The 13,848-nt window shown below is 41.2% G+C and overlaps 1 protein-coding gene and 1 pseudogene across 3 annotated transcripts in view; both read right to left on the bottom strand.

Moving 5' to 3' along the window:
- GFPT1 (glutamine--fructose-6-phosphate transaminase 1) overlaps window positions 1–13,848 on the bottom strand; it is a 56,555-nt gene that overhangs the window by 35,984 nt on the left and 6,723 nt on the right. For 2 of the 3 annotated variants that reach the window (XM_047781883.1, XM_047781881.1), the window contains exons 2-4: window positions 11,199–11,306; window positions 9,031–9,138; window positions 3,366–3,491 (exon numbers count right to left, since the gene is read on the bottom strand). In XM_047781883.1, coding sequence (XP_047637839.1) covers window positions 3,366–3,491; window positions 9,031–9,138; window positions 11,199–11,306 — 342 coding nt within the window. Of the gene's footprint in view, window positions 1–3,365; window positions 3,492–8,732; window positions 8,800–9,030; window positions 9,139–11,198; window positions 11,307–13,848 lie in introns of those variants that run through there. The other variant, XM_047781882.1, reaches the window with a different exon arrangement.
- LOC125127991 (protein FAM104A-like) lies at window positions 1,404–3,359 on the bottom strand (annotated as a pseudogene).

Below are 13,848 nucleotides of genomic sequence, written 5' to 3'. Positions count from 1 at the left end.
CACAATGCTTGCTAAGAGGTGGCTGTAATGGGTTAATATAATAAATTGGAGTCTAGAGACATAAACTTCAGTTGTGGCTAAACTACTAGCCCAAGAGTTCCTGCTGTGACACAGCAGATTAAGGATCTGGCATTGCTGCAGCCATGGCATAGATCACAGCTATGGCTCGGATTCGATCCTTGGCTCAGTAACTTCCTTATGCCACAGGTGTAGCCAAAAAAAAATCAAAAAATAAACTACTAGCCCAATGCCACCATATAAGAGAAACACAGGCTAGGGGTCGAATTGCAGCTGCAGCAGCCAGCCTACCCCACAGCCATAGCAACTTGGAATCTGAGCAGTGTCTACGACACACACCACAGCTCACAGCAATGCCGGATCCTTAACCCACTGAGCAAGGACAAGGATCAAACCCATATCCTTACTGCTGAGCCACAACAGGAACTCCCTAAAATGTTGACAAAAAGCAAAATCCCCTTCCTAGAGCTATCTGTGCTTCTCAGAGCTGCTGTGTGTGCTATGCAGATCCCAGGGGAGTGGAAGGTGAGAGCAGGCAGGAGGACTCAGGGGGACTCTAAGGCACCCTCCTCTTCACACAATGGCAGGCTGTCCCCTTGGCACACTCCCAAGCGGATGACTCCACATCCTGGCTCCCTGTTCAGACAGCTTGTCACTGAGGAAGATTTTGTCCATGCCTTTCGGTGGCTCTCTAGTATGACAAAGTAACACAGTAACAATCCATCTCCCTCTAAATAAACTGTTACTTCTTCTAGAGGTGCCTCTGCTCATCTGTTTCTAAGCCACACTGGCCTTTCCAGTTTCGGTGGTTGAATGTGGCCCCGGAGTTACTGCTGGGGTTACTTTAAGCATAAACTGAATCCTTGCCTAGCAGTTTCACAATGCTTGTGACTTCAGACATTAGTTGAGATGGCTTACATTTTGCCAGCATTCACCAGGACCCTAATTCTCGACACAGCAAGGTGGACTGATCAATGAGATTATATAAGCTGCTGCTAGACAAGTTTGTAAGACCAAGAGTCATTATATACATATTTCTGGTCTATTAGAACTGAGCAATGTTTTCTAAGTCTGAGGTGTGGAGATAGAGGAATAACAGTAACAAGTTCTGTGGGTACAGTTATCAGGGAGGGTGCCTACCCACACTGTCTAACTTGGACTGTCCTCCTGTCACAAAGGAGAGTACTTTCAATAGGACAGCTACATACTAAGAGGTAGTATGACAATTTCAGTGCAAGATTAAATCAAGCTTTCTACATTTTGCGGAAAAAATTAGTTTGTTATTTTTTTTTTCATGGAAACTGGATACTCTTTTCTAGTTTACTGAATTTTAAAACTGAAGATCCCGTATTTTTAAAAGGCCTTTTTACATAAAGTAAAGTTTCTAATTGACAGATCTAGAAATAAATCTGAAATGGACAAACTATGGATTGAACACACAAATGACATTTCCTCCTACAGTTACCTTGATGTGGATTTGATACCACCCTCAAAAGAATCCTATAAAGTAATTGTTTCAAAGCCCCTTTGAAATCACAAAAGTGCAGCAAAACCACAAGTAAAAGTAAATAACTTTTTCAAATAGACTGAAAAACCAACAGGCACTTCTTGGTATGCGCAATTTTTAAAAACATCCCAAGTTGAAATATCCAATCTGCACAGCGCTGTCCCTTCATAGGAGGCAAGACACTGTGGGCACATCATGTGGGAGGCCGTCCTCGGTGCTCTAGGCTATGAAAGTGGGCCTCCTTCCCGGTCTGCTTGATGTGGAAGTAAGGGCCTCGGCACAGAGCAGACTGCTCGGGATGGGCTGGGGTGTTGGGGCTGGACCCGGCAACAAGCTGCTTTGTGGCCCACTGGCCCTGCCCCTGCCGCTGCTGCTCCCACCATCACTGCTTGAAGACTCCGTGTCCCAAGAATCATGAAAGGAAGGGTTTCTGCTACTCCTTTTGGTCGGGGTCGGGGAGACAGTGGTCCTCCTCACTGCCATTCCTTCTCCTTTTCCCAGGGCAGCCCTCGCTCATGGCAGCTGGTAGAGAGGAGCCATGCGACAGCAGCACAGTGAGAGGACAAAACAGAATGCTGTGTTCCTGTGGCTGCCACACCCATTCCCTGGGGCCTTGGCTCTCAAGGTGGGGGATGCTGCCAGGGCGAGTACCAATGGCGGCTTCCAGTGTCTGCTCTGCACTCTCCTCCAAACCCCCTACGTCGCAGGCTCCGTGGTACCCTGGTTTAGAGGCTTGAAGTATCCTTTTCGCTAAAAGGAACTAGGGCTCCTTAGAGGAAAGGCCAAGTCCAGGTTTGGGGCAGGGTTAGATAAACAGGTACTGAACTGTTCTGAACCACAAGAATATTACAAAGACTACTGATCCTACCTGAGTCACATCAAAAGGATTCAGGAGCCAACCTAAATAAACTCCCACCTGACTAAAGATGGGGAATTTTGTGCATCAATATGATAATTACTTCAGTGTTTGGAAACAAATGAAATCTTTTAAACCCATGAATTTATTATAATAATAATAAAAATGAACTCATTGTGCATTTTAGAACATTAGAATGACTTCACTTGAAAAATGGTAAATTAAGGGGGAAAAAAATCAAACATTTAACCTGTCTTTCCTATGCAATCTGTACATCAGGGTAATCAAGCAGTTACTGTGGTGAAGTTTCTCTTTATAGAAGTATTGGAGATAATAAATGAAGAAGGAATTATAGTATTAGATTATCACTACTTTGTAACCCCTAAAGAAATAATTAATCTTGGCAGTGATCATCAGTGACCTCTAATAACACAAAGAGAAAAGCATCCAAACATTATGGATGTAAACGAACAGCATACCAATTTATAATAAACAGAAGAGACAGAGAATCATGTTAAATGACACCTCAGGATGCGTGACATTAGCAAGATCCAGATTGGAGGAAACTCTACAAGACAAACAACTGCAAGGAACCAACAAACTGCAAAGAAAAGAGGAGGGAGAAGGAGAAGTCTTGGGAGACAGATCAATCTACCAAGTTCTTACCTTTTAGACACACACACACACACACACACACACACACACATTTATAAATTAAATGCTGTGATATCTAGCTACCTGTGATATGATAGCCAGCTATATGATATCAGCTTCCAAAATAACCTGGGCAGGGCATAGATACATGTAACTGATCACATATTGGTAAAAGTTAAAGCTGGATGATGGATACATCAGATTCTGGATGCTCTCTACTTCTGAATGTGCCTGACACTTTCCAGAATAAAACAATGAAAACACTGCTTTCATTCTTCTCCATTACTGGCCTTCCACAAACATTCCAAAGCACGTACAATCTGTCCGTACCATTATTTTTATCAGAGCGCTGGGGATGGCTATTGACAGGATTGGGTTCTCCATGCGTTGCCCAACGGGTATGAGCTATCCCAAGGTGTACATCAAATTCTATATCCAAATCCATATCTTGTTGTTCTGAAGAAGAGAAAATTAGAAATTCCAATATCAAATCATGCTATAGAGATAACGCTCTAAGCTCTAAATATATTATTACAGTCTTGCTCACCTAGAATACACAATTATTGAAACTGAACATCAGGGCATATTCAAAACAGTAATTAAAAGATTGAGAGGAGTTAATGCAGCTGAAATATTTATGGCACATGTTCCAATGACAACCCCAGAAATGTATACAAAGAGATAAAGCAAATGTGACAAAATGCAAACAATTGGTAAAACTAGATGAAGTATATGGTATAATTAATGTCCTATTCTTTCATCTTTTCTGGAAGCTTGAAAATTTTCAAATTCATGGTCAAAAAGAGTTAATGTGATTTTTTTAAAAAATCAGTATTTAACCCTTTCCTTGAAAAAAAACAGTATCATTTTAATTAGACATGCAAAAAAAAATTTCATTTTCTCAATGCCACACAACCTTATGACTACAATTTCTTTGGTCCCCAGTGAATGTAAACATATTTCACAACATAAACTGCAATTATGGGAGCTTCCAAATCCAAGAACACTCCTTGAGAACAAAGCAACACTATGAAAGTATGAGGCTAGAGGCTGATGCTCCTTTGTCTTGAAAAGCAGCTATTCTTTTTTTCTTTTTTTTTTAGTCTTGTCTTTTTTAGGGCTGTGCCCACAGCACATGGAGGTCCCCAGGCTATGGGTCGAATTAGAGCTGTAGCTGCCGGCCTATGCCAGGGATCGAACCCACATCCTCATGGATCGAACCCACATCCTCATGGATGCTAACGACCAAGCCACAATGGGAACTCCAAAAACAGCTATTTTAATTCCTTTTCCCTATGAGCTCTTTCTTCTTGCTTCTTCCAAAAGAAAGAAAAAAAAAAGAATATATTTACACACACATATTTCCCATATTTACAAATAATGTCTCCTTTCCATTTCCTAAAAATAAAATTCATTTGGCTAAGAAACTGGGTAACAAATCTTAGTAGAATTAGGTCTAAATTAAGACCAAATTGCTCATAAGTCTGAATAGGAAAGTCCAGGCATTTTAGTACAGTCTTTGTGGGTTTATCCTGGCTAATCACAGGTCATTCTAAAATACAACTCTGAATAAGAAACAGTGCTTAAAATCCTTGAATAGACCTCCAATTGCTTAAAACATGGTCTGCATACCCAGCTACCAGTATGAATCATCCTAAACCCAGTCACAGGAATATATAAAAAGATTCTCAAATTCTAACATACAACCAGAGAACCATTTTCTCACAACATGAAGCCCTAATACCTTTTTTCAAGGTATCTAAGGCCCTTCACCCTCTGGCCCCCACCTCCCTTTCCATCCTCATCCGCCAACCCTCTCCAATTACTCCCTGAAGCTCTCAACACGCCTTTAACAAATAACAACAGCTAACATTTATCAAGGGCTTACTCTGTGTGAGGTACTAAAAACTTCTCCCCACTCCAGCCCCGTCACTGTGGCCTAAGGCGCCACCGTCTCTACACTGGACTACTAAAACAGAATCCCTGTGTCCAGTCTTCCTTCTGTACAATGTAACCAAAGTGATCCTCTCAAAGCAGAAGTGAAGTCACGTCACTCCCTGATGCAAAACATTCCAATGGCTTCCCACAAAACACAGTAAAACCCCTCATTCTGAAGACCCTTTGTGACCTAGCCGTCAACCTCCTCTCCAGCCCCTCTCCCTTTCACATCCTCCCTCTAGCCCCTCCAACTTTCAGCTGTAAACAGGCCAGGCCCACACAGAATCTATGCACTTGGTGTTCCCTCTACCTAGAATTCCCTCCTTCATATAATCACATGGTCTCTGACCAAATGTCACTTCTACCAGACTTTTTCTTCATAGCACTAATCACCACCTGATATTATCCATCTGTCTGCTGTCTGGCCCTCTCACTAAACAGTAGGCTCCATGTGGAAAGGGAATTTGCTTATCTTGTTCTCTGTCCTCAGGGCCTAGAACAATGACTAGTATATAACAGGTACTCAGTAAATACTCATTCTGTTACTGAATCCTCACAATACAATTAGGTACTGTTAGGTACCAATGTCCCCATTTTATAAAGAAACTGAGGCTTAACAAAGTCACAGAAGCCACCCCAGGTCATAGCTCATAGGAAGAAAGGATAGGATTTGAACCCAAGGCCAGCTGACTCCAGAACCTAAGACTAAAACCACAATGCACTCTGCTCCACTATTACAACATTTACGACATGTTGTCAGTGTGGCTTCTACCAGAATTCAAGTTCTGCAAAAGTAGCATCTTGTCTTATTATCTGTGAATCCTAAGTACTAAGCTATATAGGGCATACACTCAAATTTTTGTTGGAAGGCTCAATCAATGAATGGATGAAATCATCAATATATTCTTTCCTGGCTTAACTGTGTTCTGAATAATTAAGGCAACCTGATAAATGACCTCCAGAAAAGTAAGAATTATTGTTTACTACTACTTAACAGGCCAATGCAAGCAATGAAAACATTTGAGTAATTTGGGGGTTAACTATAATTAAAAGCAGTGTCTCCCTCTACAGGCCAGCGAGCAACACTGCAGAAAGTAACAAAAGTCTGTAAAATTAATCCATTTCAAATTCATGCTAACTACCACACCTATTTCCCTGTTGCCAAAAGAACATTATCTAATGTCTAATAAGAAAAAAATCATTGATATACAACAAAAAGCATATTCCCCAGAAGAACTATTTCATGTTTTATTTATCAATTAACCATGACTCCAGTCCTGACTCTTCCTATTCACTGTTATTCCATTCTAAAGCCCCTTATTCAAGCTGAAGTCTAGATAATGACACTCTCAATTTTCTCTCCCCCTACCCACCCAGAGCTGCCAAATAACACTGAAGAAAGTCACAAAATTCCCTAAACTGAGTCCATTTCAAGCTCATGGTAATTATCAAACTTATTTTACTGTTGCTATTTAAGAAACATGTATCCATGCTCCTCATTCACTAAGCAGATAGCTCCTGACATCTTTTATTCTCTCCTTACACCTCAATCCTACTTTTACAGTCCTTCTATCTCCACCCTGCTCAGGTTTCTCCTCCACCTCCTTGTTTAATTAGCTTCTCTTTTACTGTTAACTCCAATAAATGCTAACTCCCTACCTGTACCTTGAACTTTCTGAGCTATAATGCCTCAATAATTTCCTTTTTTGCATCTTCTACCTTCCTCCCACCTTCACTCCCAAGGTTTCTTGCCCTCTGTGTACCTTTTCTCAAATGTCATCCTTCTTTTTTTTTCGGTAGTTCAAACATATTTAAATTTGCTGGTAATGCTGAACACTCAAATCCAGTACTTAATAATCCACTCAAATACACCCTGAGATAACAAAGGTTAACAGATAACCATCTGTGCTTTACTTCTTTATGGTACAAAATGTGGAGTTCCTGTCGTGGCGCAGTGGTTAACAAATCTGACTAGGAACCATGAGGTTGCGGGTTCGGTCCCTGCCCTTGCTCAGTGGGTTAACGATCCGGCGTTGCCGTGAGCTGTGGTGTAGGTTGCAGACGCAGCTCGGATCCCACGTTGCTGTGGCTCTGGCATAGGCCGGTGGCTACAGCTCCGATTAGACCCCTAGCCCGGGAACCTCCATATGCCGCGGGAGCGGCCCAAGAAATAGCAAAAAGACAAAAAAAAAAAAAAAAGATACAAAATATAACAAAAAAAAATCTTTAATTACTGTCATTCCTCAGGATAAAGTCCTCTTGCCTTCCCTTTGGCCCCAAACTTCACTGCCTTTACTGCTGATACCATCTAATGACAGTACCTGTTCCTCTGAGTTTCAATTTCCTCATTTGCAAAAAGAGGATGACAATTTTACCTACTTCATGGGTTACCATGAGGATTATACAGAAGGCACTGAGTAGGGTGCCTGGGCCACAGAAAGTGATCAATGAATGTTAGCTAGTATTACCCAAGTCAGAAGCTACCAATAAGCAATCTAACAGCCCTCTCTGAGAGGCCTTTCCTCCCTTTTGGCTTAAGAGGTTAAACACTGAAACTTGCTGAAAACACCACAAACCTCCAAACACCCACACTCTGAGTAAACAAATGTTAATGTCTAAACCATTTATGCTTTAGATCTTTTTTAAGCTCTAAAAGGTAAAAAAATGCAATTGGTGACTCCTTCCTACCCAGCGCCATCCCATTCCTGCCCAGACGATTCACAAGAGCTTTCCCATCTATGCCTTCAAACTCCTATTATGCTAATACACCTGCAAATTAAGAGCATTCCTGTGTTTTTTGAATGATACTATACTTTACATATCCTTATGCAGGTTGCTTTTTTCACTCAATATTAGGTTCCCAAAATTATCCATGTCCACACATGCAGAGCCAGATCCAATACATTTTTTTCAAAAGCTACACCCGGTCATTCACTACCACATATAACTTATTCTCCCATCTCCTTACTGGTGGACATTTAGGTTGCTTCCAAACTTTACTGTAGAGAATCTTACTGTCATGTCTCCTTGTCATTTTGTCTCTTTCAAGTATATGCCCAAGAGTGGAAGTGCCTGGCCATAAAGAATAGGCATGTCTCATTTAGACATCACCAGACTGCTCTTTAGAGTGATTGATCAGTTACAAATTCACCAGCAATGTCTGCAAGTGACCCATTCTGGGAAAGGAGTCACCTTCCTACAGAAGGAGGTATGTTTCAATATGTTGACATTCAAAGATGGTGATTCTTGCGACAATCTGCCTTTCCAGCCACCACACTCATCCACCAACAATGTAGACTGAAGGGACTACCTGCCACCCCATCACGTGGCCTCCTCTATTCTTTCCTTTGCCCAAGCTGCTCTACTCAGCAGGTTCTCCCTTCTCACCATCACTGCCCAAATATAATTACAGCCATTTCTTACACATTCCAACTTGCAGGAACTCGCTCCCCACTGAATCTTAAGCCAATGCGTTTGTTCTCTCCTACAGAACCTACTATCATCAGCCCAGTAAACAGGATGCCATATACGCAGTAGACTGAGTATTTATAATCACAGTTTTCAAAGCACAGTTACTTGGGTGTCTGCTTTATCCCATGCTAATCTTACATGCAAATGATTATTGACTTAACTTGTTAAATAAGTACAGCTGACCCTTGAACAACATGGGAAGATGTAGTAGCAAACCTACTAAAAAGTACAGCATCCAGACTGACTATACATTAAGCAAGGCAAGAACAGGAGCACCACTGAACACACCTTTTGTCTTATGAAAGGTCCTTCCTCAGGAATGATGGCTACTTCATTTTAGAGGAGTGAGCTTGCTCTGAACACAATGCACATAATTAGTTTCTTTCCCTAGTTAATACCATTTGTTAAACTAAGGTACATTGAAACCAGTACAGACAGTAACAAAACTGCTTTTCTTCCCTCCCTTCAATTTTAAGAATCACTGTTCTTAAAATGGGCCCCAAAACATGGGAGGAAAAGTAATTCTGTAGAGAAGGGAGAAGGAAGAAAAGAGGAGGGGGGACAAGAATCAAACTAAGTACATTACTGTGAACTTCTTCATCCAGTGCCTTAACTTTTCCCTTCTTCTTAATGAGTTGGATTTTGCAGGCATTGGCTTCCCAATCTTTGTCATTGCCTCCATCAACTCCCACACCTAAATCATCAATGAGGCAGAAAAGCAAGACTTAGAAACTGGCTATTACTTAGATAATCACTACAAGGCAAAACCTCTATGTAAAAAAACATATATTTCATGATTAATTCATTCATTCATTCACTTGTCAATTCAACATTTACTAAAAACCTATTATATGTCAAGAACCATGATAGCTGCCAGAGACAAAAAGGAAGAAAACTCAGTGCCTGTTCTCAAATTTCTCAAAAGTCTTGGGAAGACAGACAAGGAAAAAATAATTACATACAGTGTGGATTTAGTTCACAATAAAAGTAGCACAGGCTGCAACTGCAGAACAATGGAGAAACACAGATGGGCACCCACCTCAAAAGCAGGATAAGGAGGGAATGTCAGGGAACACATCTCCTGAAACTCTACTAGAGTCCCTAAGAAAACTGAAAAAGTTACCCTGAAGGTGATGGAAAAGTAATGAATAGTTCCAATCAGAGAAACTGGATGGCAAAAAAGTTCAGAAAACTCTCTTTGGAAACACTGTAGAGCAAAGACTGGAGGAGAGAAACAAGAAGAAACCAGGTGTCAGAAGTTACAGCTACAGCAAAGCAAAATGAGGAGGGCCTGAGCTCCACAAGGGTCATGAAAAGACAGATGAGAAGCAGAACTGACTCCAAGTGACATGAGAAAGCGGGAGCCAGGAGCTGTCCTGGGATACCTCCCGGGTTAAAGGACTTGCAGAATGGCTGTTGATAAAAAGGAACACGGAAAGAAGAGAGTGGAGAGTGGGGTGAGACCTGGAGTGTATTCAGCTCAACCCTGAACATGCAAAGTTGAAATAGTGTTTTGTCCAGAGAGAAAGTTCTAGGAGGCAGTTGGAAATACAGGGGTGCAGCACCGGCAATACATCTGTACTGTAAGTCACCAACATACAGGAGTTTGATGAAGTCAGAGCTCACACACAAATACACAAAAGAAGAAAAGCGGGCCCAGGAAGGTATCCTGAAGAACATTAAGCAATAGGTGGAAGAAGAGGAGCCTGCAAAGCAGAGAGAAAAAAAATAATCAGCATGTTAGGAAGAGAATGAGAAGATGTGTTGTCAGAAAAGCTAAGGAGGGAGAATTTCAAGAACAAAGGAGTTGAGGAATTGACTTTTATTAACTGGGGAAAGTCATGGGAGATAAATGCCCATTACACCCAGCAATGTTGAGTGTACAGAGTTAACAGAGCCAGCCAAAGACTGCTCTCCTAGAAAGGTCCACTTACCAAGCTGGCCTTCAGCTGGCATCTGTGAACTTGGATTTTAGGAGGGTTCCTACCACCTTAACTGATTAAGAATGCCTTACTGTCCCTAAACTGTTGGTACAAAGAATGTAGCTTATGCTGAACACTAGCTTGCCTTCTAGGAGCCTGGAGATACATGCGAGGGAGAAGGGATCTCCATATCCAGCCCCCAGTGAGAGTCTTGGGCACTGAGTTACTAAAGAGCTTCCCCAGTATACAGCATTTCACACAGGTTCTCCAACTCGCTGGGGGAATTAAGCACATCCTGTGTGACTCCACAGGGAAAGAATTCTAAGGCTCATACCTGGTTTCCTCCAGACTTTGCCCCATGCACCTTTCCTCTCTGCTGTCTGGCTTTGTATTCTTTTGTTATAATAAATCACAGCCATGAGTACTATATCTTGAGTCCTCCTAGGGACTCATTGAAACTGGGGAACCCCTGATACAGTTAAGGGAAGGACCTGGAGTAGAACCTAAAGTTGGAAAAAAAAGTTGTTTTTATTTGCTTTGTCATTTATTTACAATATAAGATTCTTAGGTAAGTTCACAGGCCAGAAGTATGGAATCCAAGGATAAAAAAGAAATTAAAGTTACAGGAAAGAAAAAAAAAATTTAGAGAGTAAGGTCTTCAAAAACTCTTTTCTATAATGAAAATGCCCCAGGTGATTTGTTTTTTATAAGCAACGTTCTTAGCAAAAGAAGATACTTATGAGAAGCAATACAGTAATTAAAATAAACAAACAAGCCTTTCTATTTAGATTCAAGAATCATGCAACACTCATATTGTTTATAAAGGAAATACCAGCAGAATCATATCCTCTGTACTCCAGTCTCTGAAGGCCTTTGATTAGGGTCTCCAAGATTTCTCGTCTTGTGCGAGGAACATGGTAGTTTAAGTAAGCAAATATACCTGCAAACAGACAAACATTCAATAGAAAATTCTGACTAGAGAATCAAAACTGGCAAATTATGACAACAATCCCCATTTGCATAATTATGTCTAAGATGGGGAAAAATATGCAGCTAGGGTTCATCTTTAAAAAAGACAGAAATCTTCACTTCGAATTGTTCAAAGGCAGTGAAACTTTTTTATAGGGAATGTCTCATCAGTAAAACAGACTGAAGCCAAATACGCCAAAATAAATGTTTCGCTTTTTCAAAGTTTATAAGACTGGTCACTTACCTTCCATCACTGGCAGTTTGGCAACTAAAATTTAATTTTTCAAAATTAGCCAATCAACAAATTTGGCATTTATGTCCAATATATTGAGTTATATTTTTGTTTTTTTGTTTTTTTGTTTTTTTTTGTCTTTTTGCCATTTCTTGGGCCGCTCCCGAGGCATATGGAGGTTCCCAGGGGTCTAATAGCAGCTGTAGCCGCCGGCCTACACCAGAGCCACAGCAACGCGGGATCAGAGCCGCGTCTGCAACCTACACCACAGCTCATGGCAACGCCGGATCGTTAACCCACTGAGCAAGGGCAGGGATCGAACCGCAACCTCATGGTTCCTAGTCGGATTTCGTTAACCACTGCGCCACAACGGGAACTCCTGAGCTCTATTTTTAAATGAAAATATTTTCTTTTCTTTTTTCAAAAAAAAACAAAAAAAAAGCTTTTTAAATTTTTTGGCCATACTGTGGCATATGGAAGTTCCCAAGTAAGGGACTGAACCCATGCCACAAAAACCAATTCAGGTTGCTGTAGTGACAACGCTGGATCCTTTATCCACTGTACCACAAGAGAAATTTCATACATATTCTGAGCTATGATATTCTGAAAGCATCCTCAAAATACTTTCAAGGACTTTAGATACGGACAGCACTGATTTTAAGATATTCATATTTTTTTTCTTCATGGTCCATTTTCCAACAAGTGGCCTTTCAGATTCAATGAAACACCACATATGAGTTCCAATTCAAGACCTCCCCTTTCCTTGAGAGAAGAAGCACTACAATTACCAGTAATCATTACTGTCATTTTTTTGTTTGTTCATTACTAGAACAAAGAAAAGGGGAAGAGAGGAAGAAGCAGCAGCAGTATTTCTCCTCACACAACTAGGGAGGAACTAAAAGGGATAAAGGATGACACATGCAGAGAATTTTTCTAAGATCAAAGTAGGAGAACTGGGAGAAGGAAGAAAGGGAATTAGCCTAAGTTCTCTGGTCAGGAAAATGAAAAATAAAGAGGCTGAATCTGTCAATATTATAGACCAGCCCCTTGAAAACACAGTTGGCCCACTTGTTGGGATTAGTGGGTTATCTGTAATCTCGGGGTAGCTGGAAAAATATAACCGCAAATAGCCTGCCAGTCAGGCATGCAGGCATGTTTACAGGGGAGGCATTTAGAACCCAAAATGATGCTTATTAGAGTAGTAACCCTCAGGTCTTCGATTTGTCTTATCAAACCTCACAGTAAAACCTCACCGTTTTGCTTAAAGTATCTACAAAAGCATAAAACTCACACTCTCCACCACTCTTCTGTAATGGCGCCAATATCACACATGGTAGTTGTGTGGCGCACAGATTTTCTACTTCCACATCAGCTTGTATTTCCAAAGTGTAAATTCCCTTATTAGTGTAATATACTTAGAATAAATTATCTCCCTAACTGAAGCGGAGCCTGCGCCTACAGGTATCAGTCTCAGAAAATGGCAACTTTGGAGTTCCTGTGGTGGTGCAGTGGGTTAATGATCCAGTTCATCTCTGTGGTAGTGCCAGTTTGATCCCTGTCCTGGGGCAGTGGATTAAGGAGCCGGCATTGCTGCAGGTGTGGCATAAGTCACAGCTGCGGCTCAGATTCAATCCCTGGCCTGGGAACTTCCATATACCACAGGTATAGCAAAAAAAAAAAAAAAAAGAAAAAGAAAAAAAAGAAAAGAAAACCGCAACTTATATTCAATGACATAAAAGCACTTACAGGGAGTTCCCTTTGTGGCTCAGCAGGTTAAGAACCCGATACATAGGTTCGATCTCTGGCCTCACTAAGTGGGTGACCGATCCAGCGTTGCTAGTAGTAGATGCAATAGCTCCAACTCGAACCCAAGCTTGGGATCTTCCATATGCTACAGTTCGGCCATAAAAAGAAAACAAAAGCACTTGTAGGGGTTCTCTTGTGGCTCAAAGGTTAAGGATCTAGTGTTGTCCTGCAACAGGTTGGGTCACTGCTGTGGCGCTGGTTTGACCCCTGACCCAGGAACTGCCACATGCCGCAGGTGCAGCCATTTAAAAAAAAAAAAAAAGTGAAATGTACCTACAAACACCTTGCTCCTTGCCTAACAAGGTATTCAGACTGGGCCTAAATCACAGACTTGACACACCTGGGTGAAAGCAACCTGGTTGTAGGCAAAGACTATAAACCTTACTGAAATGAGACTGGACGTAATTTAGCTGATTAATCAATATTAAAGTTCCTATGCCTGGTTGAATTTATGTCACACGAATAAAAAACTTTT

The sequence above is a fragment of the Phacochoerus africanus genome, chromosome 5 (assembly GCF_016906955.1).
Source record: "Phacochoerus africanus isolate WHEZ1 chromosome 5, ROS_Pafr_v1, whole genome shotgun sequence".
Lineage (NCBI taxonomy): Eukaryota > Metazoa > Chordata > Mammalia > Artiodactyla > Suidae > Phacochoerus > Phacochoerus africanus.
Note: the sequence above shows the minus strand (reverse complement) of the source record. Positions and strands in the feature narration are given on the sequence as shown.